The 25647-nt window shown below is 41.0% G+C and overlaps 1 gene segment (V, D, J or C); it reads left to right on the forward strand.

Moving 5' to 3' along the window:
* Window positions 1-2263: 2263 nt before the first annotated feature.
* On the forward strand, window positions 2264-25231 carry LOC148135233 (Ig heavy chain C region, membrane-bound form-like). The segment is given in 9 exon segments: window positions 2264-2364; window positions 2492-2875; window positions 3971-4061; window positions 14955-15260; window positions 18342-18653; window positions 20595-20903; window positions 21359-21688; window positions 24520-24647; window positions 24788-25231. Coding segments are annotated over 7 exon segments (1413 nt in total).
* Window positions 25232-25647: the final 416 nt, after the last annotated feature.

Consider the following 25647-nt stretch of genomic DNA (forward strand, 5'->3'; position numbering starts at 1 on the left):
ATATTTTGTAAATGTTTGGAGCTGGGATTGTTTTCAATTTTTGACCCAGACATTGGTGTATTTTCCCTATGGTGGGGGATTTCAACAATAGGGAACACGTTTTTCAAATGAGAGGAGAAAAATTTTAAAAAGGATATCAGAGACACAGAGAATGGTTTGTGTGTGGGATGATTTGGTGGTGGATACTTACAACCTTTAGAAGATATTTGGATAAGTAAATGAATATCAAATGTTTGGATGGATATGGGCCAAGTACACACAGGTGGGATTAGTTTAGTTTGGGATGAGGGCTGGCATGGACTGGGTGGACCGAGGGGTCTGTTTCCATGCTGTATCACTACATGACTCTCTGACTATTGATCAGTTTTTCTCAATACTAAACAGTGCTGTAGTGATCCTTGAATGAACTGTTGATGTTTCGGTTGTGTCTGAGACTCTGCGAATATTTCCTTCAATGAGAGGAGTGACTAGTTCTCCAAGTTACACAACTGAAAATAAACTTTTCTCCAGCATTGTTGCTGAGTTGTTTTGTTTCTGCAGAGGCGGTGGTCATAGTTTGCAGTTGGCTTTCCACCAACTGGTCAACCGTGCGACAAAATATCTTTGATCCACTGCAGAAACTCCACCTGCTTCCAGTAAATGAAACTGGGAACTCAAGGACCTTTTCTGTAGTCAGCTTAATTGCTGCCAACTACTGTATCCGGCCGATTAAAGGGAAAATGAATCAACTAAAGTAAAATCCTACCAAACAAACTATATTTTCCCATTAACTCACAATGGATGCATTTCACTTGGTATTTCTCCCTTTAAAAGGAAAGTCACTGAATACAGCATTCACTGTATGACTATCAGAAAACAGGACATTGAATGCAGTGACGTTCTGGTTAGTTCAGTCTGTTTATTGAGTATCTTTAAAGCTCCTGAAAATGAAGTTAATGGATCCAAAATCCCACATTGCAGTAACATTTGTTATCATCTCAAAGTAAATTAACAAAATTGAATTGGTTCAAACTCACATCACTTGTTACATTCCCTGATTCATGCATCTCATTAAAACTGAGTGGGCCCTTTATACATGGTTAACACTGCCATAGTGTAACAGTGAATTTTTGCTTATTTTTATGAGTTAACTGCCCTGTCAGAGATATCAGTGAGCAGAGAAATGTACTGTTTATAACCTACATTCGTGGTAATTATTACTGTAATACTCTCTAATTTAACCAAACATTCCTGATGTACCCAGACTGTTACATGCAATGATTTAGACGTTGAGGATTTTTAAAAAAAAAACTTATGGACTGTCTTGTTCTAGTTCATTAGATGCTCTTTCAAAAGTTTACCTCGGTGTTATGTATCACTGCGGACTCACATTTTGTTTCTCAGGCACACAGCTTTCCTTTACTGTGCATTTTAGTGTCGGAGCAATTTGAAAAAATAGATGCAGGGAGAGACATTCTGCAATGTAAGGAGGTGCTTCTAATCTCCGGGTCCAAACTGTTTAGTGACATACACTCACATTCTGAACATAATCACTATCGACATGCTCCATATTAGGTTGCCTAAACTGAATTTAGAAACGCAGATTAGAAATGGTATGTTATTTTGTAATGTGAGAGAGACTTTGAGTGACAGCAAAAATAAAGTCATTCATTTTGTTGGCTAATAATATTATTGAAGTTCTTTTTAGCTTTATCTGCTTGTGGTGGAATGTAGGATTAAAGGGAGTTAACTTCTAATTGAATATTCTTAATATAATCACTTTGGACACGCTCTGTATTCCGTTGCCTAAATTGAATTTTGAAATGTTTAGTATGAATTACATGTTATTTTGAGTGCGACAGAGACTTGCAGTATCCAGAGAAGAAAAGCTCAACTGTTTTATTAGCTAGTTATATGTTTGAACTTTGATTTTAGTTTTATCTGCTTGTGAATGAATGTAGAAATAAATTGAGCTAACTTCCAGTTGAATTTGTTTTTTTTTTAAACAAAATACATGCAACTATCATGTGAAACAGACCTGAAGCTACTCAAATTTACTTCCAAAGAAGCTATTCAGCAAAACCAATATCCCAAGATGTGTATGTGTCCATGTTTAAGCAGAATCTCATGTAAAGACATGACCCCATGTGTTCGGGCTGTACAAGCTGATACCAGGATCCAGTCTGAGCCTCCAGCAGGAAACCAACCTGCGGAAGCTGTAAGCCTGCCCCTTCCGATGGCCATATAAATCCTGGGCACTGGACCGTAATTCAACACTCCTGGGTCGGCTCTGTTTAGAAAGATCTTAGCAGAACCGCTTCCCACAAGTTATCAGAATGATTGTGTCGACACTTTTTCTCAGTTTGTTACTGACTTTCTAATCATGTGAGTGTTTGTTGTTCAAGTCTCTCTTTGTGACTGTCTCAATGTTAGTCTACGGCAGGAATGTAAAAGACTCAGACATCATTTCACCAACATTAATGCTCATGGTTTGTTTGTTTTCTTTTTAAAGGTGTCCAGTCGGAGGTTGTTTTGACCCAGCCAGAGGCAGAGACTAGCCGTCCCGCAGGCAGCCTGAAACTGACCTGTAAAACCAGCGGGTTCGATCTTGGCAGCTACTACATGCACTGGGTCCGACAGGTTCCCGGACAGGGTCTGGAGTGGCTGCTGTAGTACTCTCGTTCATCGGACAATAGCTATGCGCCAGCGATTAAGGGTCGATTTACTGCGTCCAAAGACACTTCAAACAACATTTTCGCGTTGGACATGGGGAACCTGAAGATCGAAGACACCGCCATCTATTACTGTGCAAGATACCACAGCGAGAGGAACCAGGGCTGGACCCGTTCAAAAACAGCTCGAGGGAACATTTTGTCAATTCCATCATAAACTGACGGTCAGTACGAGTTTTAAATGCAATTATACCAACTGCGATCTGAAGCAGACCTCAGGCTGCCTCTTACAAAACTATCAAAGAGGAAATGTACCATTCAAACTAGCAAACTGGTGACACAATGGGACAATGTTTTGGGCATGTCATATGTACTGCTAACACTTCCATCAATTAAATGCTCGGACAAAATGTTCCTTTTAATATATCTGACAGCTCAGGAAATCACTGCTCATTGTTATGTCAACTATGGCATCAATTCTAAACATGATCAGTACTAAATGGCTCTTTCAAATGAAAATTGAGACCTGGAGTAAAGAACAGAGAATGAGTGTACTGGTCTACATCATTGTGATACTACAGTGGGTCACAGTGTTGTGCACAGCGACATCCTCATACAAAAACCACTGACAAGTGTTTATCTCAAATTGGTGATTTCTACCATGGCAGGAGCGAGAAATAATGTGAGATGCAATTTAATCGCAATCCAGTAGTGCTAGTTTGTACAAATGTATAATTTTTCTACCTTCTTCGTGTTGATTGTCAAGTTCAATGCAGACCAAACCTGGAAAAGTATTCCAAGCTTTCAAAATACAATGGATCGTAAAAGCTGGAATAACACACTGAATCATTTTTAGAGGAGTCTGAATCACTGCTTTCTAGGAAGTGAAGAAATTCTCTGCATTTTACAGTTTACAGTCTGTCATAGTATTTGAGACAACGTGTCTCACAGTGATATAGCTGGAGTGACACTGCAATTATGACCAATACAAAAACCTATTCAGCCTCCATTGTTTGAAACTAGTCAGTGATTACTTCTACAAACCGTCTTAACTTGCAGTCAGTATTAGTTCTGTGCGGTTTAATGCCAGTATCACTATTTAATTTGTGAAAGTGTTTGGGTAATTATTGATACACCAGTTGGGGATTTTGAGAATCAGCTCATGTGTTACTCTGTGAAGTATAAAACAGTATTAAAATTTATCAAGAATGATCAGAATTCACTAGCGCAATTATGTGATGAAGATTTATCGTGACTTTATTTTGCCTGTGGTTCTGAAAATTTAAAATGATGGCAGATTTTTGATTTGTTTTATGCAGAGCTAGTTATTGTGTGACCCAGTCCAGAGAATGTAACACTGTGACTATCTTGATTACTGGGGCCAAGGGACCATGGTGACAGTGACTTCAGGTAAGACCCTTGAACTTTTTAGTGACTTTTTAAAAACTTTCTATTCATGTTACTAATTTCTGAATTAAATGAAACTCAGATTCTGTGCTGAGTTTGGTTTGGTTCGGATTGATTTTTGTTCAGACTGATTACGGACTTCAGTTAAGGCTCAGCAAATAGTTACAGTGGGGATAATGGAGTCAGTTGCTCGTTGTATCGCTTTTTTTGATCAGATGGGCATTCTGTGTGGCTGGGTTACTTGAAACACCTAATGTCTCTTAATCAGTCAGCTATAAATAATGTTTAATGTCAGTGACACCCTGACTGTGAGTTTTATTATCAACAACAAACGCTAAGAATTCAAAGATGTTCGAGATATTACTAAACATGATTAAAATATGCTAGAATATCATTATTCACTTCGTGAATATATGTTCTTACCCTATTTTTATTTTCGCATTTATTTTGTTAATTTTGTTGATGACAAGCAGGTTAGAAACTGTCATAAAATTTTCTTGCGGTGCTATATTGCATTCTGTTGATTAGATTCTGAGTTTGTTTTACTTGATTCTGTTGAATTGAGTTGATTGGATTTTGGCTTTGTTTTAGTTGATTCGGTTTGAACTGTGTTGATTGGATTCTGACTTTGGTATTACTTGGTTTTGTTGAATTGTGTTGATTGGCTTTTGAAATTGTTTATTTGATTCTGTTGAATTGAATTGTTTGGATTCTGATTATGTTTCATTCAAATCTGTTGTTCTGAGTTGATTGGATTCTGATTTTATTTTCCTTGATTCTGTTGAATTGAGTTGATTGGATCTTATTCAGTTTGTGAAATTGATCAGCGTTTTCATGCTTTCTGTAATCGGTGTTTTCTTTCTGGTGAGGAGATTGACTCTTTGGATTACTTTTCATTACCAATATTTGTGAAGTTCTTTGGTTTTTCATGAATCATTTCTGCATTTGTTAAAATTATATGACACATTTTTCTCTGCTTGATTGAAAACATTACATCCATTTGTAACGGTCTGAAAAACAACTTAAGGCAGAAACCCGGAAGTGTGAGAAATGAAAAAAAAACGAGTTTTTAATGCATTGACTTTAAAAAAAACTCAGTTCTAATTGTAAACTAACTGAATTTTGTTTTGAGTAGCCTCATTCAAAATAAAATTTGGGACTAAAATCTGAAACTGCAGAATTGATCAGATTATGTAATTGAAACTAACTTAAAATTATAATGTGGTAATATTTGTCCATTCAGTAATTTTGTTTTGATCATTAAGTGATTAATCAATATATGCCTTCAACCGCTCTACTGTGCGCTGCACAAGATTGTCACGATCAAGAAGTGTGTACAGGTTGGAAATAAATTGAACTGTTGCCAGAAACGTTACAGCTTTAAGTGTTAAGTCCCCTCACAAACAAGGCTGCTGTTATGACTTGCTATTTCTATTCAATTTAATCATTAGTTTGCTGGATTCTGAGCAGCTTTGTTAGACTTCAATTTATATTTTTTTTTGTGAGGTTACATCATGTTCTTGGTTCTGTTGAAAATGTTTGCAGAGCTAGTTCTGCTGCAAACACACCGTGTTGTGATCTGGTGATCGATGATCAGTTGAGGAGGGACTGTGCTTGGGTAACATTAAATATGTTATAATTGGGAAACCGTTTCTGGTTTCTACATTGTTTTTGCAATGTTAACATGTTTGGTGACAGTGAACCGCTCCAGGTTCCTCATTCAATGCAATCAGCATGCGAGGTGAAATTTCATAAAGCCTATTATTAAGTGAAAGTCAAATCGCAAAGGTTTTAGAAATGAAAGGAAAACAGATACCTTCGGGCGCCATTTTTACTTAAAAGTAATAATTAAGGATTAATCTAATCCATGCTTTACAATCCAAATTCAGAACTCCACTATCTAGTTCAATCACAAGGTGTGTTTTTTAACAGTTTACAAGTCATAGAGAAATATAAATAGAATTCCAAAAGTCTAATGTTCTAATAGTTCTTGCTCTTGAGCAAAAATGCCATGACTGTGTTATAATTGATCAACACACACCTTTCAATTCCGCTGTACACTACATACATATTTTTCTGGCTGGAAAAGATCATTGGCAAAGACCATTTGGAAATTCTGCTCAATTCTATGAAGAACAGGACAGTTTCACTGCTTTGATCAGTTTCACATGTAACTTGAGTTAATTAATTATGTCCCTGATTAAACTGGATTTACTGGATAAAATAAAACATTAATTGAATTATTTAATCTGCACAGTGCTTTAGGTGTTCCCAATCTGTGCATTTTAAATAAATAGTTACATTTTACAACAAAATATCAACTGAAGAGTCATTCTTTCGGAGCAACTGCTATAATGAATTATGTGACCAAGGCCAAATTTCAAATTAATTAAAATAATCCATTCATGACCTCGCAGGGCAGCATGGGGCTCAGTGGTTGGCACTGCTGCCTCACAGTGTCAGGGACCCAAATTCGATCCCACCCTCGGGTGACTGTCTGTGTGGAGTTTGCACATTCTCCCCGTGTCTGCGTGGGTTTCCTTCGGGCACTCTGGTTTCCTACCACAGTCCAAAAGATGTGCAGGTCAGGTGATTGGCTGTGCTAAATTGCACATAGTGTTCAGGGATGTGTAGGTTAGGGTGCATTAGTCAGGGGTAAATATAAATTAGGGGGAATGAGTCTGGCTGGACTACTTATTGTTCAGAGGGTCAGTGTGGAATTGTTGGGCCAAATGGCCTGTTTCTATACTGTAGGAACCCTACTCTTAAAACCATGGGAGTGCTTGCTGCAAACGCAGAGAATTCATTTTACATCGATGTGTTCAGACGGATGCAGTGTTCACAAATTTGCAGAAGACATGAACTAGTGGATAACAGAGCACATGGTTTATTCAGACACTGAAAATAGAGTAATATTTATTTTAATTAATATACTTGACCGATTTATTGCAATGTCGCGATCGGAAGGAATCTGCTCACATTAGTTAAGTGTGACAATCATTTAGATTAGATTTCCTGCAGTATGTATCGGGCCATTTGGCCCAACAAGTCCACACCGACCCTCTGAAAAGTAACCCACCCAGACCCATTCCCCTTCCCTATATTTACCCCTGACTAATGCACCTAACACTATGGACGATACAGCATGACCAGTTCACCTGACATGCACATCTTTGGATTGTGGGAGGAAATCCACACAGACACAGGGGAGATTGTGTAAACTCCACATACGCAGTCACCCGAGGCTGGAACCGAGCCTGGGTACCTGGATCTGTGAGGCAGCAGTGCCCACATTTACTTAGACATCCGATAAAGCGGGCAACTCCAGACAGAAGCATGTTTTCAATTCATACCTTTTGAAACATTTTCGTTCATTAAAGGAGTTAACAAAAAAATGACCTTGCCCTAATTCCTTCAACAGAAATGCTTTCCACACTGGAATGCAGTATTGACTTTATGCAGTGCATGCAAAATCTCCACAGTTCAAGGAACGTTTTAAGAATATGTAAAAACAATTTAGAGAATAATCCATTTCCTCCGGATCTGTGCTTTAATTGGCGATATTTCCCACCTCAATAATTTTGTTAAATACAATGACTTATTAAGTTTATTAACTCAGTGGTTATTTATGTTCATTGTGAACACATTCTTGTTCACATTAATCCTCTGGTTAGTTCCTCTGATGAATGTTCAATTACAGTGAATATATTTGACGTGAGGAGTTGAGCAATCTATCCTCTAGGATTAAGTCTGTTGTGCAGTTTATTTCAGTGCTATGTCTGACTAACTTGTCAATGGTCCTGACCATTTGTAAATTGTCCAGTTCGGATACCTGAATCTCAGACAGTTCAATTTTATCTTGAGCTTCAAAACCACTTTTATCTGCCAGAAATACAATATTCGATTAGGTGCCTCAGAATTGAGAGCCCTGACTAAGTTGTTCCAATCAGAATGAACGTTTCAGGAACAACAGGCAGATAGCAAGAGTTTTGAAATTGGTTGTTGGCAACAAGAGATATTTGATTGAGAGAGGCAGAGGGAAATATGCTGTATATTTTCTTTGTGCCTCAGTTATGCAGGACATGTTTCGAGGCACAATGTAGAATCAGAATTTTTTTGCATCTTATTATTTGAAAACCTATTATCAGCTTTTAATGTCACTGGAAACGGTCATATTACACTTCAAAACATTTTAATCTTTTCCAAACTAAGTAGACCGTCTGGTGCAGCAACATCCACAGGGGAAAGAGGAAGGGAGTTCTAGGTTGGAATCCAGTGACAGTGAATTGATGGCAATGTAATTCCTAGATTTATTCCTCTGTAGTTCCCATAGAGTTTGAACAATTTGGTGCTGCTGTCAAAGCATTCTTCGATAAATGTTGAAATGTTACTTTCATTGTAAAAACATTCTGGAGCAATCCCTGGTTGTTGGAAGGTGATAATAACTAACATGGTTTATGTACTGTCAAAACATGTGGGCTGTGTTCTCCGTGATAGTGTCAAGCTCATTGTGTTCAGGTCTGTTGTGATGTTGTAGTAGAGTCCCTGATTCTGTGCCAGGTGGCCTGTGTTCACTTACAACCTGTTAGAGAGGTATGTAACACAATCTCTTATCAGGTTACTTCAGTGCAAGAAAGCAGATTGACATGTCTGGGTGTTTGTTGGAATTCCACTCACAGAGGCCAATGAAATCTATTCAATCGCTGTCCTGACTTGTGTCTCTTAGATATTAAACAGAAGTTTGGTGGTTAGCAGCTTTTTCCAGATCAATATTTGTTCACAAGCTTTTGGGCATCGCTAGATGGTGTTAATGGAGTAAGTGCTCAAAGAAATCCCAGCTTTTGACTTGCTGTTCGAACAATATCATTTATAACTAATCCAGAATAGATCATTTTCGCAGCATATTTGATGAGATTATGCTTCGGCTGTTTTACTTTATATTAAACCAGTGCTGGAGCTGAATTTGATTGTTCAGTACGGTGGGAGTTCCGCTGAATCCAACACTTGCTGCAGATGGTGAAAGCTTTTCAGTTGGTCTTCAATTGCTATCTCAGACCATCCAGTATCTCTGCTAAGAATTCTTTTTCCAACAGGAGTCAAGCCAACGTAATCACTGTTTATCTCAACAGGTGTGAGCTCTTGTGCCAAAAACATGAAAACAATTTGGTGAAGGGGGGGGGGAGGGGGTCTCTGGATGCGAAAGGTTAACCTTGCCTTCTCTCCCCAGGAGCTGCTAGACCTGCTGAGTTTCTTCAGAAGTTTCTGTCTTTATTTTCGTTTTCTAGCATTTAAAGTTTGTTGTTTCATTGAAAAAAGTTGTGTTCGATGAAGCACGTTCTTCAGAGAAAAGATGCATTTGAACAAATTGCGAATGTTCAGAGATATTAAATATCAGAGAATCATTGAATTGGAGCGCCCTGATCTCGAGCTGTAGTTTCACAAGAAACTATGATGAAGTAACAACACACTCCAGAGCGCAGTGGCTGCTGTAATTGGGTGGAAGTTATTTTGATCACTCAGATAGAGAATGTCAATGATCACGTTCCAAATAATCAACAGAACGTTTTTTTGCAGCATGTGTGAAACAATTAATTTGTTGAAATATTTTAATAAAAAGTGTTCACCACCAGTGCTAGCTTAATGAATGACACAATGATAGGAAGGTAGGAGCAAGAGGAGGCCACTCAGCCCCTCGAGCTGTTCCACCACTTACTTAGATCATGGTGCATCTGTGAGCTAAATCCACAGGTCTCCCTTTGGCTAAAACTCTTCAACCCCTTTTATTAACAAGCAAAAACTATCCCAGATTTACTGATTTGACTGCCCGCAACAAAGGGAGACACCATTTCTGAAAGACATTCCTGTGAGTACTGTGACACAATGAGGCTGGAATTAATTGCTCATGAAAGTAAACTTTCAATCTCTGACAATTTCCAATTGAAACATCCCAATCATCATATTTCATTAACTTAACACTATACTTCCCTGGAATAAAGAAATATAATGTGTGATTGCCTTGCTAAAAATGAGGGAAGCTTCCTTCCCAATACATGATTAAGAAATAGCTCTGTTCATTCAGTGAAAACACAGTCAAATCACACAAAAGGAAACCACGTCATCTTGTGCAGACACACAAGTGCCTCACATAATTTTCAATTCTTCCAGTGGTTGTTTGAATCTCTAGACAGGTGTGGAAGTGTCAGACTTTTTATATCGCCTTGAGAAACCAGTTATCATCAGCCTATTTGAATTGCTGAAGTTTGTGTGGCATTAGCACATTCACACCGCTGTTAGGAAGTGAGTCCCATGGCTGTGATTGAGGAAGAGGAAACGGGCAGCGAAATAGTTGAGAGTCAAGTTGAAGTCTAATTTGGAGGAGAGCTTTCAGGTGAAGCATTTACATGCATGTGCGGCCTTATCCTCAAGGATCACAGCTTTGGAACATGCTGTCAAAGGGACATGTCGGCATGCAATCTGGAAGCTGAAGAAGGCCCCTCGGCCCCTCTAGAATGCTATTCCAATCATGGGATCAACATTAATCATGCTGCTCACCAGTCTTCCCAACACACCAATAACATTGAACCTGATTGTTTGCTGTTCAGCAAAAGAATGGTGAACCTTTGGAATTCTCCACCACAGAAATTGATTCAGGACAAAACATTAAATGATTTCAATAAGGAGATAGATTCCTTCAATCCTTAAAAAAATGCTCCGGATATATGGAGAAAGGCAAACAGGGTACAATATTGGTTGAAAGCCATGAAAATATTGAATGGGACATGGTTTGTAAGTTTGCACGTAACACCAACATTGGTGTTATAATTGGCAGTGAAAGTTATCCAAACGTACAATGAGATCTTGCTGAGCTGGGCCAATGGGCTGAGGAGTGGCAGATGGAGTGTAATTTAAATGAATACGACGTGTTGCTTTTTGAGAAGTCAAATCAGGTCACAACTTACAGAGTTAATGGTAGGGCACTGGATAGTGATGTTGAACACAGGGCCCTGAGGGTCCAGACTCATAGAGTCTTACAGAGTTCATGGTAAGGCACTGGGTAGTAATATTGAAAACTGAGGACCCTGAGGGTGCAGACTCATAGATTCTTGAAAGCGTTGTCTCAAGTAGCTAGTGTGTTGAAGGTGTTTGGCACATGTACCTTCATTGGTCAGAGCACTGAGTGCAGGAGTTAGGGCTTCATGTTGTAACTGTCCAAAACATTGGAATGAACTGCCAGAGGAAGTGGGAAATGCAGAGATAGGTCCAACATTTAGAAGACATTTGAACAGCTCCATGAACTGGATAGTTCTGGATGGATATGGGCCAAAGGCAGGCAAGTGGAATTAGTTTAATTTGGGAACTCTGGTCAGCATGGATGAGCTGGACCAAGGGAACTGTTTCTGTGCTGTATGACTTTATGACTCACTGACATTATGGTGGAGTAGGCTCAAAGTTGGAAGGTGGTGAGCAAGTGAGGGGCTAGATTGGGCATGTGGGAGAGTTTGGGCTGGTAGGCTGTGAGGTGTTGGCTGCTGGGTAAGCTTGCATGCACTCTGTCTGGCAAGGTGGCATCAAGGTAAATGGTAATGGTCGCAGGATAATTTGGTCGAATTGTGCTTGGTAGGTGAGGGGTAGTTTGAGCTGAAATGCGGGAGGTCTGTCTTTGCCAGGCTGGTCTATGGAGATGTGGGCAGGATGCCAGGCTGGTTAGTGTAGAGGTGGGCAGAGTGCCAGGCTGGTTATTGTAGAGGTGGGCAGAGTGCCAGGCTGGTTAGTGCAGAGGTGGGCAGTGTGCCAGGCTGGTTAGTGTAGAGGTGGGCAGAGTGCCAGGCTGCTTAGTGTAGAGGTGGGTAGAGTGCCGGACTGGTTAGTGCAGAGGTGGGCAGTGTGCCAGGCTGGTTAGTGTCGAGGTGGGCAGTGTGCCGGGCTGGTTAGTGTAGAGGTGGGCAGTGTACCAGGCTGGTTAGTGTAGAGGTGGGCAGTGTGCCGGGCTGGTTAGTGTAGAGGTGGGTAGAGTGCCAGGCTGGTTAGTGCAGAGGTGGGCAGAGTGCCAGGCTGATTAGTGTAGAGGTGGGCAGTGTGCCGGGCTGGTTAGTGTAGAGGTGGGTAGAGTGCCAGACTGGTTAGTGCAGAGGTGGGCAGAGTGCCAGGCTGATTAGTGTTGAGGTGGGCAGAGTGTCTGGCTGGTTAGTGCAGAGGTGGGCAGTGTGCCGGGCTGGTTAGTGTAGAGGTGGGCAGAGTGCCAGGCTGGTTAGTGTAGAGGTGGGCAGAGTGCCAGGCTGGTTAGTGTAGAGGTGGGCAGTGTGCCGGGCTGGTTAGTGTAGAGGTGGGCAATGTGCCGGGCTGGTTAGTGTAGAGGTGGGCAGTGTGCCAGGCTGGTTAGTGTTGAGGTGGGCAGTGTGCCAGGATGTTTCGGGGGTGGAAGGTCACTGTAATGAAGTGACAGGGGGACGTGTTGTCAAAATGCAAAGCTCGGAGTCTGGCAAAATGGTGGGTGGTAAATGACAGATGTGAAAGGAGCTGGGATGCAATGTGCACAAGTTGACTTGGGTAAGGTGAGAGGTCAGTGATCATGGACTGAGGTCATGTCTTGGGTAGTGGGCTTTTGTCTGAGGTTGTGAAAATGATGGTGCCAGATCCAGTCAGGGCCAGAATCACCATGGGCCAGGTGCAGGGCGGCAGGAGTGTAAATGAGTGAAAGGGATTGTGATCATATGTCCATCTGGAACATAGAATACAGAACATTACAGTGCAGTACAGGCCCTTCAGCCCTCGATATTGCGCTGACCTGTGGAACCAATCTGAAGCCTATCTATCCTACACGATTCCATTTTCATCCATATGTTTATCCAATGACCTTTTAAATGCCCTTAAAGTTGGCGAGTGTACTATTGTTGCAGGCAGTGCGTTCCATGGCCCTACTACTCTCTGAGTTAAGAAACAACCTCTGACATCTGTCATCTATGTCCTCTCCTGCTAGCCATCACTATTCTAGGAAAAAGACTTTCACTGTCCACCCTCTGTTTATCTTTTATGTCTCAATTAAGTAACCTCTCAACCTTCTTCTCTCAAATAAAAACAGCCTCAAGACCCTCATCCTTTCCTCATTAAACCTTCCCACCATACCAAGCAACATCCTGGTAAACCTCCTCTGAACTCTTCCAAAGCTTCCACATTCTCCCTATAATGTGGTGACCAGAACAGTACACAATACTCCCAAGTGCAGCCACACCAGAGTTTTGTACAGCCGCAGCCTAACCTCGTGGTTCTGAAACTCATTCCCTCTATCGATGAAAGCCAACACAAAGTATGCCTTCTTAACAACTCTATCAAACTGGCTGGCAACTTTTAGGGATCTATGTACATGGACACCGAGATCTCTCTGCTCAGCTACACTACCAATATGGATTGCCTTGGATGTGTTTCGTGTGATAGGGGTTGTGTGTTCCGGGCATGAATGGGTGTATAGCAGGGTAGGGTTTGTCAATGTGAGTGGGAATTTAGGTCGAGACAGAATAAGTGCAGTGGTTAGTCTGCGACATGAGGTTTGGTGGTGAACTGTGTGTCAGTTTGATAGTTATTAAAGCTAAAGATTACTTGTTCGTTTCTCAAATCATATTTACGTAAATACTCAGCTGTAACACTCCAAAGTCGCTGAACCTTAATGGTCCTCCAATTTTCAGAGGCCTCCAGAATTCAGATAATTGTAAATGAGATGTTTCAACTTCCAGCCAATTGGCATGAGTTCAGCCGTGACAGCCATCCTCCTAATCCCAGTGCTCAGCTCCTGCCTGTGCTGCTGCTGCAGTGACCTCCCTCCCAGAGAGAACATTCTGCCTTGCATTGATAAGTGAGGAAGGCTCACTGGACCTGATTTCCAAGTATGGGGACGGCAAACACGGGGAGACACAATTTTAAAGTGAGGGGAGATAGGTATAAGACAGATGTCAGAGGTAGTTTCTTTACTCATTGAGTAATAAGGGTATGGAATGCTTTGCCTGCAACAGTAGTAGATTCGCCAAGTTTAAGTACATTTAAGTCGTCATTGGGCTAACATATGGACGTACATGGGATAGTGTAGGTGGGATGGGCTTCAGATTAGTATGACAGGGCAGCGCAACATCGAGGGCCGAAGGGCCTGTACTGCGCTGTCATGTTCTATGTTCTATGATTCACTCTGACTTCTCTCCGGGGGTACTACCAGCTGTTGGGTATTTCCAGCAGCACGGCACCTCGTGGAGCAGAAGTTGATTCCGTGGTTTGTGCTGCTGCCTCACAGTGCGAGGGACTCAGGTTCCATTCCAGCCTCGGGTGACTGTCTGTGTGGAGTTGGCACTTTCTCCCCATGTCTGTGTGTGTTTCCTCCCACACTCCAAAGATGTGCAAGTTCTGGGAATTGCAAATGTTGTGTTCAGTGATTGGGAGTTTAGGTGCATTAGTCAGGGTTAACTGCAGCATAATAGGGTAGGGGAATGGGTCTGGATGCGTTACTTTTCAGAGGGTGGGTGTGGAGTTGTTGGGCCAAATGGCCTGTTTGCACACACTGTAGAAATTCGATGAATCTGCATTTCCTTGGTTTGTATTTTGTGAAATGTCTCTGCTCTTCACAGCAATCCAGTGAAAGTGTCAGTTGGTGAGATCTTCAAACAATTACTGGGGTGGCATCAGGATGTTCTTCTTCCGAAATTATATGGCAATGGTCAAGGTCGAGGGCATGTTTCTAAAGAGGGAACCAATGATCATGATCAGCAACTGATAGGAAACAAAAATAAACCCCAGTTATGCTGTCGACTTCAGCGGGAGCGTACTGGCAAACGTTTACAGCTGAGGATACATTTGAGTAACTGGTAAGGTCAAATTAACAGAAACTAACATGCTCAATTGGTCATTCTGTTGTAGAGACACCGTCTCCCCCCACGCTTTATGGCCTGGTCTCCTCCTGTCAGGAGCACAACACCGGTTCTGTGATCTTTGGTTGTTTGGCGATGGACTATTCCCCTGACGTCACCAAGGTAACCTGGAAGAAAGGTGGGGAGCTAATCACGACTGGATTGAAGACTTACCCATCAGTGAGAAACAAGAAGGGAACCTATACCCTGAGCAGCCAGTTAACCCTGCCCGGGTCAGCGGTGGATTGCCCCAGCAAAATCTCCTGTGAGGATCAACACAGCGGGACACACAAGAGAAAAGTAATGCCATGTCCAGGTAAGTGTTGTGGGAACTGAGATAAACAGATCATCTGTGATTAACATGAAGAAGGTTTTCACAGAATCACCTTATATAGCACAGGAAATAGGCCCTTTGATCCATCCAATTCACATCTATCAATAACAGCCACCTAACTATTCCAGTCTCATGTGCCAGCACACGATCCATTGCCTTGTGTGACTTGCCCTTGCAAGGATACTTCCTACTTATAATGAGGGGCTCAGTCTCTCCATGACTTGTAGGTGCTGAGCTCCAGGCTAACACCACCCTCTGTTTGATTTTGTTTTCCCATGAGATCCACTTGGAACCTCTTGGCCTTACCTTCACCTTGTGCCCCTGAGGCATTGATCTCTCCATCAAGGGGAAAGGTTTCATCCAGTTTACCCTGTCTATGCCTAAAATAATTCTAGATATCATGATAATCTTCTCCCTAATTCTCCTCTGCTCCAAGGAAAACCCCTGTCTATCTAAACTAGTTTCTTAACTAAAACCCTCCAACCCAGGCAAGACCCTGGCAAATCTCATCAATACTGCCTTCAGTGTAATCACATTCCTTCGATAACATGCACACAACGCTTCCGTATGGCCTAACCAGTGTTTTATTAAGTTCCAGTATCATCTCACCACCCTTCATTGTCAATGTCAAGGCTAATAAAAGCAAATATCCTCCCACTTTCTTAGCCTCTTTATCCAGACGACACAGTACTATAGGGGATCGGTGGGTACATGCACCAAAGATCCTCAGGCCTTTCCATGGTTCCACCATTCAAAACGTCATACCTCACAGATTCTTCTGCCGAATTACATCACCTTACATTTATTCAGAATAATTTCCATTTGTAACTTTTCTCTTCACATACAACCAACTCTTTCATATCCTCCTGCAATCTAAAGCCATTGTGCTCATGACTTACCAACATGACAGTTTTCATTTCATCTGTGAATTCCCTGGTTAATCCTCCTAAATTTGAGTCTCCATCATTGGTATGTAAGAGAAATAGCAAGGAAATCAACACCAATCCCTACAGAACACCAGGAGACATAGATTTCCTGTCACGCAGACACCCGATGACTATTATCGCCAGCTCCCATCACTCAGCCAGTTCTAGATCCAATCTGCCAAATTAACTCGGATCCCATTGGCTCTGATTATTGCTATCATCTGGACATCGAGTTATCTCTATGAAAACTACTATCAAATTGTTACACATGACTTCCTCTCAATAAAATCGTGCTGAAAATTGTTGATTTATCTTGCAAATGAAGACTAATTTCACTTCTCAATAGTTTCCTTACCACTGAGACTAGCTTGACAGATCTGTGTTTTCATTATTTATCCCTTCCTTCGTCCTGCATAACAGTGCAACGTTGGCTGATCTGCACTCACTCGGCACAACTGCTGTGGCCAGACAGGAATTCTAAATTATTGTCAGCGACCCAACTATTTCATCCTTTGCATTGCTCAACCGCTTGGTATATTTTTCATCTGCCCTGGAAATACAACCACTTTTCATTCAGCAAGACAACACAGAACATCACGTCATGTGTCCTAATTTCTGAAAGTCCATCACAACACCCCTCCATGATTTCTGTCCCCACATTGTCACTCTTACTAGTGAACACTGACACAACACATTCGTTTTGACCACAAACTAATCCTCCGGCTCCACTCCAATAATAACACTTAATGGGCAATACTGTTTCCCGAATAATTCTTTTATTATGAATGAGTCTGTAACTTTTAAAAATATTTTCCTTTATTTTGACTGCTATTATTTTCTCATGGTCTCTTTTGCTCTTCTAATTCCTTTGTCTTTCAAACTCCCCCTTGCACGTTCTGTACTCCATATTAGTTTCTATTGTTTTGAGATTTCAGTGTAGACCGGAAGCCTCCCTTGTTTCTCTTTATCTCCCCCTCCATGCCCTTTGGTGTCCAGAGCCCGCTGCATTCTTGGTCCCACGCAGTGGCTTCCTGGGAAATGCCCTCCCTGTGATTTTCCTATCACTTTCTTAAATGTGTCACACTGCTCTAACTCAGATTTACCAATAAGTGTCAGCTTCCAGTCCACTCTGGTCAAGTCATTACCTGATCTTACTAAAACTGTCCTTCCCCTTTTCAGAACTTTGGGCCAATTTCTATTCCTTTGCAGTACAATCTGAAATCCAACTGATTTCCGATCACTGTCTGCAAAGTGCTCCACCATTGGTGTTTTACTCACTGGGTCGACTTCATTCCCTAAAGTTAAGTTCAGGTTCACCCCTCTCTTGCAAGGTCTGGATTAAAATTCTCTGTATTAAACACATACTTTGTTCAAATATTCTCCTGGAGGCATTTTCAGAATTGTGCTCCCTCTAAATCTTTGATAAAATGAATATCCAAGCCTATGCTGAGGAAGTTAAAAACCTCTTTTCTCATTCCCCTATTTAATTTACATGTCTCTGAAATTTGCCCATGTATTTGCACTTGGTATTTTGGACCAATAGTAAGGTCTATCGTGCTCTCCCAATAGTTATGTTTGCTGTGTTTTGGTTTTGAAGTACTGTCCATTTGCCTTTGTTCAAGGAGGTATCCATGATTTCATTTCTCTTTACAGCCTAAAATACTCTTGTCAGAATTGCAACAGAAACAACATTCTGTACCGCATACCCCCACCCCCATCATTTTCTATCTTTCCCTGTCTTGCCTGAAGGCACTAAATCCTGGAATATTGAATAGCCACTCCTGCCCGGCTCTCAATATGTCTCAGTGATAGCAACGGCATCATTTCTTCATTTATGCCAGTAATTCGTCTGCCTTGTTCATCAGACTCTGTCATTAAAACGAATACCATCCAACGTTGCTATCTCCCTTCTGATGTTACCGGCCTATAGTTTCTATGCCTCCTTGACTCCCTTGCTGTGTCCTCTAAGTTTAGCCTTTCACATTGCCCTGATCTTTCTGTGTGGATCCCAGCTTCTCCAGCACTCTGCACAATTATGATTCTTGTATACATTAACCACGAGAAACCTTGATATATGAGAACTGATTGTATTTGTTATGAAATTCGTCGGATAATGTATGCGATGTGTTTCCTAAAGGTCCAGATATTCTGCAACCAACTCTTCTCCTAACTGTGAGCTCCAGCGAAGACATCGCAAGCAGCAAGTTTGCAACCGTCGTCTGTTCAATCATCGAGTTCCATCCGAAGTCAATCTCCGTGAGTTGGTTGAAAAATGGCCGACCCTTGGATTCTGCCTTCTTCACGTCTCCCGTGTGTGAGGCGAACGGGAACTTCTCGGTGACGAGTCGGCTGATGGTCCCTTATGGTGAATGGTTCAACAGCGCAGTCTATACCTGCCAGGTCACTCGTGGAGAGAACACTCAAAGTAAAAACATCACCGCACTCCAGGGTAAGAGACACAGACTGAGAGAGCTACAAATCATTCTGAACTCGGATGTGAATCAAACACACTAATTTATCAGGCGGAGTAAACAGCACAGTACAGCTTCTCGTTTCCCAACATGCCACGTATCTCATTTCAGTTTGAGTGATACATTAGCATTGCTCATAATTCAACCTTTAGGCAAGTCAGAAAAGCATGTTTCCTCTCTATTGAAGATAGATATCTCGACAGTGAGCTTTGTTAAATAGTTTGTTGCCTGACCATGCTGGGAGAGGCATTCAGAGTGCTGAATGCTTGCCTGGTAGCTGCTTCAAGGATAAGTTTGGGTTGGAGGGGGATATTGGAGAGATATCTGATTGAAACATAGAAAATACTGAGAGACTGAGGTCGAGTGAATGTGGAATAGATGCTTTGACTGGTAGGCGAGACTAGGACCCAAGGGCACAGTCTCAGGGTCAAAGGGGCACCGTTTAGAACTGAGATGGGAGGGTTTCTTCAGCCAGAGGGTGATGAGTCTGTGGAACATGTTGCTGCAGGGGGCTGTGGGGGCCAGGCCATTGTGTGTACTCAAGCCAGAGATAGATCGGCTCTTGTTTAGTACGGGGAGAAGGCAGGAGAATGGCTTTAGCCTGAAATGTCGATTTTCCTGCTCGTCGGATTCTGCCTGACCTGCTGTGCTTTTCCAGCATCATTCTGATCTAAACTCTGGATTGGCTGAACAGCCTTATTCTGATGCTCTATCAAACTGACATGGTTAACATATGCAGTGACCCTTACTTGAAAATAAATCAAAATGCGTTCAATGCTTCATTCCCTGCTCAGGAATGACCTGTTGGTTGGACATTGTATGACATCGATTTTTATCTGGTACTGAGATCTTTAACTTCATTTATGGGATCAGACCACAGACCAAGTGGCTGTCACATTTGATGAACTGGGATAAATGTGACCTCACTGAGCTTCTTTAAGATGCTCTCTGTAATTAGTGGATGAGGCAGGAGAATAAATTCTGGTGGGAATGCTCCAATAGGGATGAATGAACTCGGAACTCGAGACAGGCTGATTTAGCCTGTTTGGGGTGGCGATGTTTACACAGTGAGTAGTGGATGTCTATAAAATTAGTGACATTTCCATCGCGTTTGTAGATTAATTTAAGACTCTTTTGTTTGTTTTTTTCCTCCCCTGCTCTATGAAGAAATTAAAAAGTGCAGCTTGGTAAATAAAGTGAAAGGACAGACCAGTTATGAACTAACTGAATGGAGGGAAAGACTTAAGGAGATGGGTGTCCTTCTCGATATCCAATGCTGTACTCAATGTCTTGTTTTCAGATCTATTCCAAACACAGCCCACGAGGAACAATGACATAACTTAGAGAATGACATCACACCAATAACGCAAAGTATTTTTAATCATGTTAAATATAATGAACAGAATACCCATGGCTGTTCACTGCTCCTGTAACACTTTAGAACTCTGCAAAGAGAATAATTATTATTTATTATAATCTGTCCAAAATTTGGGATGTGATTTGGCAGTCAGTGTGACCAGCAGCACTTGCACCTAAAGGTTATGAACATGGAAATGAACTCATTATATTCAGATTACTCTTGTCACAAGTATCAATGGATGGTCTTAAGTGAGAGACAAACTCCGAAAGAAAGATAATTCCATGGGTTACATGATGGTATCTTCGATGATTTTACTTTTTTCACAGGTTTCACTTGTTACAAAGCCAGTGTTCTTTAGGAATAATTACACAGGGTATGTTATAGGTAATCACAAATGTTTCACAGATCAAATACATCAACAATAGTAAGCATCGTTTCAGCAATAGTTGGAGTTGCCATTTTGAAGGTGGTGTCTTCACCCTGTGAAGGAGTAATCTGAAGATTGGCTGTTTGTATCAGAAAGGGGCATTTTTCATTGACTTTGATTTTTGTTTCATAGAAGATACCGAGTGCCACCCTAACACCGTGAAAATCCTCCCACCGCCAGTAGAACAAGTCTTACTGGAGGCGACGGTGACGGTAACCTGCGTTGTGTCCAATCTTCCTTCTGGAGTCAATGTGACCTGGAGACAAGAAAAGAAGCCTCTGAAATCAGAGTTTGCTGAGCAGGCTGGACAGAATCCCGACAGTGTGATCAGCAAATTAGACATTTCTACTGAAGCCTGGCTGAGTGGCGTTACTTTTGAATGTGTGGTGTACCATCAGAATCTACCGACTCCGCTGAGAGACTCCATCCACAAGGAGAAAGGTGAGCGGTGAGATTAAAGCACAAAGGATCCCATGTGTAATCCAGATCCAGTTACATCAATGGCAGGCTTTGATTGGAAATGAACCAACACCGTTGGGAGCATTAATGATGCATCTGAAGGCAGGATAGCTAAGTAGTTGATTAAGGAAAAGATGGACCAAAGGATATTGTATTCTGATTAAGTCAGATATAGTGGGAAGAAACCTGGGTTGTGACGTCATCATCAGCAATGACAAATTGCCAGAATGTCCTCGTTGTGGGATGGAAACATGGAGGCAACTTTCACATTAAACTTTCCTTTTTTTACTGAACAGAATGTGTAACATACTGCTCCTTTACAAAAAAAAAGTGAATAAATCTCAAATTAAACATGGCGTATTTTAATATTTAGTGAAATTTTGATATTGGTTCAGGATTTTTTTGGTTGATTTATATTTGTCTCAAATATTCTGCAGTGATTAATCCGCTGGAGCCGTCAGTGTCGGTCCTCCTGCCACCAACAGAAGAAATCTCCGCTCAGAGGTTTCTCTCCCTCACCTGTTTAGTGAGAGGTTTCTCCCCCCGAGAGATCTTCGTCAAATGGACAAGCAATGACAAGCCGGTGAATCCCAGTAACTACAAGAACACTGAGGTGATGGCGGAGAGCGACAACACCTCCTTCTTCATCTGCAGCCTGTTATCCATTACAGTGGAGGAGTGGACCAGCGGTGCTTCTTACTCCTGTGTGGTGGGACATGAAGCGATTCCATTGAAGATCATCAACAGAACAGTCGATAAATCCAGCGGTAAACCGAGTTTTGTAAACATTTCACTTGCACTGATGGACACTGTTAATTCATGTCAATAAAAATCTCAAAGTTGCATTTATTAATTTAACAGAAGTAATGAAGTTTTTTTTTCCTCCAGTTGTGAGTTAAATACTGAATTAGTTGTTTCTCACTCTGACTTACATTCCATCTGTGTAGTTAAAGTGGATTATTAGCAGGTCTAGGATGAGTGTCTTGTGCAGTTAATGTTCTCTGCTCAGATACACCCTGGGTCAGTGACAGAGTAAAGCTCACTCATTGCAGGATTCCACCAAGTACCTTATTCATCCTAAATCCCTCTGTGACAAAATCTGACAATGTCCATTTTATGTCAAGGGTAGGGCACGAGTTTTGAACTTGGTGTTTTTGATTCCCCCAATTGGACATTCTAACAAAATTCATGCCAGTTTTAAACTGCCAAATTACACCAATTGGAAATGTAAATTTAAGACACTTTAAAATTAAATTTGATTGGAACATACCAATCGTAAATAGTGCCGAACAGTTTGAATGCAACCTTTGTTTCTGGGGAACTGCCAGGGATCTTGCGCCAGCGCATGAGTTGACAGAATGTATCTTCACTTTCACACCAACAAGAATCAACAGATAAGTTGTTGTGGAGCAGAGGGGAGGGGAACGATGAATGGTCTGTCCTCTTGCTCCCTGTGCAGAGTTTTCATGGTGGATGTCCTCTGTAATGTAACCCAGTTACTAACAGGAACAGTCAGCTTCTTGCTTACTGTCCAAAGGTTTAACATTTCCATGCAAAACAATACCTTTGAAGCATGTTAGACACACTTGGCTCTGTTAACAAATGATTAACATTGATTCCCATAATCCAAAACTGATGTTTGCATCGTCCCAATTTGAATTCCATAGTTTTGTCTCAGTTTTCTGGAGCACATGGGATCAATTCTGGTATTCGAATACCTGATATCATTTTGTTTCACATACAGAACACAAGTAGACATTTTCTAATAAACATATTCAGAAATGTTATCTCTGGGGCTGTGGGGATTTGAACTCACGCCTTTTCTCTCAGAGACAGAAGTTCTCTCACTGCAACAGAAGAGTTGCTCATAAAACGCTTATCTCTGCACGACGATGGGAAATGTTTCCTGCAACACCAAGGTCAAATCCAATTATGGGCAATGCATTAAAATTAGAACAATAAATTAGAATAATAAAGATTGCAGTCTGGTATAAGAACAGATACAGAGAGATGATCGCAAATACACACGTAATGTCACATATACGGGCTCTCACCTAAAGACACATATTTATGTGCACACTCAAATGTGCATATAGATAAGATGTCACACACACATACTCACACAGAGCCACACATGCAAGTGGTACTTGAACACCCACCTAAGCTCATACAAAAACTCACATACACCGAAAGAAAATCATTTGCACAAATGAACAGGAGTACTCACACATAACCATGAGAAACATCGACACACGGTAACACACAAATGGGCATGAATACATATACATTCATACAGCACAATGCGTACAGACATACACACATGAACACACAGGTACAAATTCCGAAAAATGTCCTCCCACATGTCAACTCACACAGGCACGTAAGTGCACAGAGATAAACATTAATATCATTATTTTCCCATTTTCAGAATCACAAACATACGATGTCAGAGGCAGCTTAATTAGTTATTTTTTAAACCACATTGATCAGCATGTATACAATATCACACGCAGACACAAATTCAGAGTCTCACATGCAGACACACAAGTGCATAGATGAACAAATAGAGGAGTGTTTATTCAATAAGGGTAATGGGCACAAGGATCAGCAAGTATCCACAAACAATAGCACAAACAAGCTTATCAGGAGATAGTTTGGGAAAGATTGCCACACAAGCAATCATCATCATATAAATACAACCATCCATCAAAACATAACATTGCATGCTAACATTTATTAAGCATAAACATGAAAATAACCCAGTGTAGGTAGGATCTGAAACAGACACATAAGCACACATTTTAGATAGCACTAATGAAAAGTGAACACTCACAAAGACATTACAAGATAAGCATAGGCAGCAACGAAATTGCATATTAGCATGATGATGCTTACACACTGGGAAAAGACCAAAATTTAGGTGCACAAACACATGAGCACACCAGTAGTAAAGGAACAGAAATATGTTTATTCATGCACAGACTCCAACATGGGCTAGAGTGAAGTAAGAGACTCTTATAACCACATACACAAACATTAAAGGGAAAACAAACACACCAAGCAGTAGATCAAATAAATTAAGGGACACACGTACTAAAACTTATTCCTAAATATACAGATCCTACAAACTAAAATGTGAAGCAATGTCCTGACTGTGAAGTCACTTATATTCATGATTTGCCAAGCAATTGGTCACCAATATAAAAGATGAGAATCACATTTGAACTTTTATTCAGTGATGGCTACAATTTTCAACTAAAGTGCTGTCACAGCCTATATTTATAATACAATGATATAATTAAAATCATCATTCGTAATAAGCATTCCTTAAATAATAATATCCTTAAATAATAGATGAAAAGAAAAATAATTTAAAACGTTCTGACATGGACAATGAAGAAAGAACATGTGTAGTTGGTATTTGTAATTTCTTGCTGAGTCAATAATGCACTAATAGATACAGATAAGAGTCACACTTGAGAAATACCTGACTGCTTTATGAAGATGTGATGGTCTCCAATTACATGACTTGGATGCAGATAGATTGATCTGGATCAATACACAATCTAAATGCGCTCTCTCGGCTTTATATTCATAGATTCAATAGATCACACTTGGATTGAAGACTATGAGGATGATAACAGCAACATCTGGACAACTGCTTCCACGTTCATCACCTTGTTCTTCCTGAGTATTTTCTACAGCGCTGCCGTCAGTCTGGAGAATGTGAGAATAATCACATCTTTCTCATGCCAAGCAGCCCAATATGTTTTGTGAAATCTCTAAGTGTGCCATTGAATAAACATTAAATCTGAAAGTCCCTGAGCATAAATATCTGCGTCATTGCTTTCTCTCTCTTTTTCCAGATTAAGTGAATGAGTTGTGGACCCCTTTGATTTTCCTGATCTGCTTATCAAGGTCTCTGAATTCCCAATCTGTCCTGTTGCTGACTCTAACAGTGAGATGACTTCAGTTTATCAGCCTGTAACTGAGACAATTATTGATGGATTTTCCTTTTTACTTTGATATCTTTGAGATGGTTGTGGTTGGAAGAATTTGTAGCTTCCCAGTTGTTTGAAGCCCATTTGTTTTGTTTTTATTTGTTCCTTACTCAGAATGGTTGCCTACCCTTTCTGATGAGCCTTTGTATTCCCTTTCTTGTGACTGTTACTGATGTACAGAAAATTTCCAGCTCACAGCGCATGTGTTCTCGTCTCAATGTGGCATCCAGCCATTATATTCACTTCTGTTAGCTTTTACATCAATCTTTTGGAGAAAGATGTTTTATGAAATAGTTAATAAACCTCGAATGAATATGCACTAACCTTGAGTTTGCTTAATTCTTTCTTCAAGGCCAGTCAGTAATAATACATTTTCCCACATTCTACTCCTTTCCCAGCCAAATACTTTCACTTGTTCTGTTTGGTTGTGTTTCATCCAGTCATTTAGTTTAATGCTGCGCTACCATGCAGCCCACTAATGTAAATACATCTTTCACACGATATGCCTGATGGAACACTCCAGAGGCAGAATGATTAGAGAACATTTCCGCTTATGCACCAAGGGTCACGGCCTCGGGTCAACTCATGATAATTTTATAGGCTCCACCAGAAGCCGAAAAAAGGCAGACAACGGAGTTTGAAAGTTTACTCTGCACTGTCTAACCTAAAAGTACTCCCAATGTCAGGGCAGCCTGGGTTAGTAATGCAGAAATCGCCACCTAAAG

This window comes from Chiloscyllium plagiosum, unplaced genomic scaffold (genome assembly GCF_037043375.1).
Source record: "Chiloscyllium plagiosum isolate Xiang-an unplaced genomic scaffold, Cpla_swu_hap1 HiC_scaffold_51, whole genome shotgun sequence".
Classification (NCBI taxonomy): Eukaryota; Metazoa; Chordata; class Chondrichthyes; order Orectolobiformes; family Hemiscylliidae; genus Chiloscyllium; species Chiloscyllium plagiosum.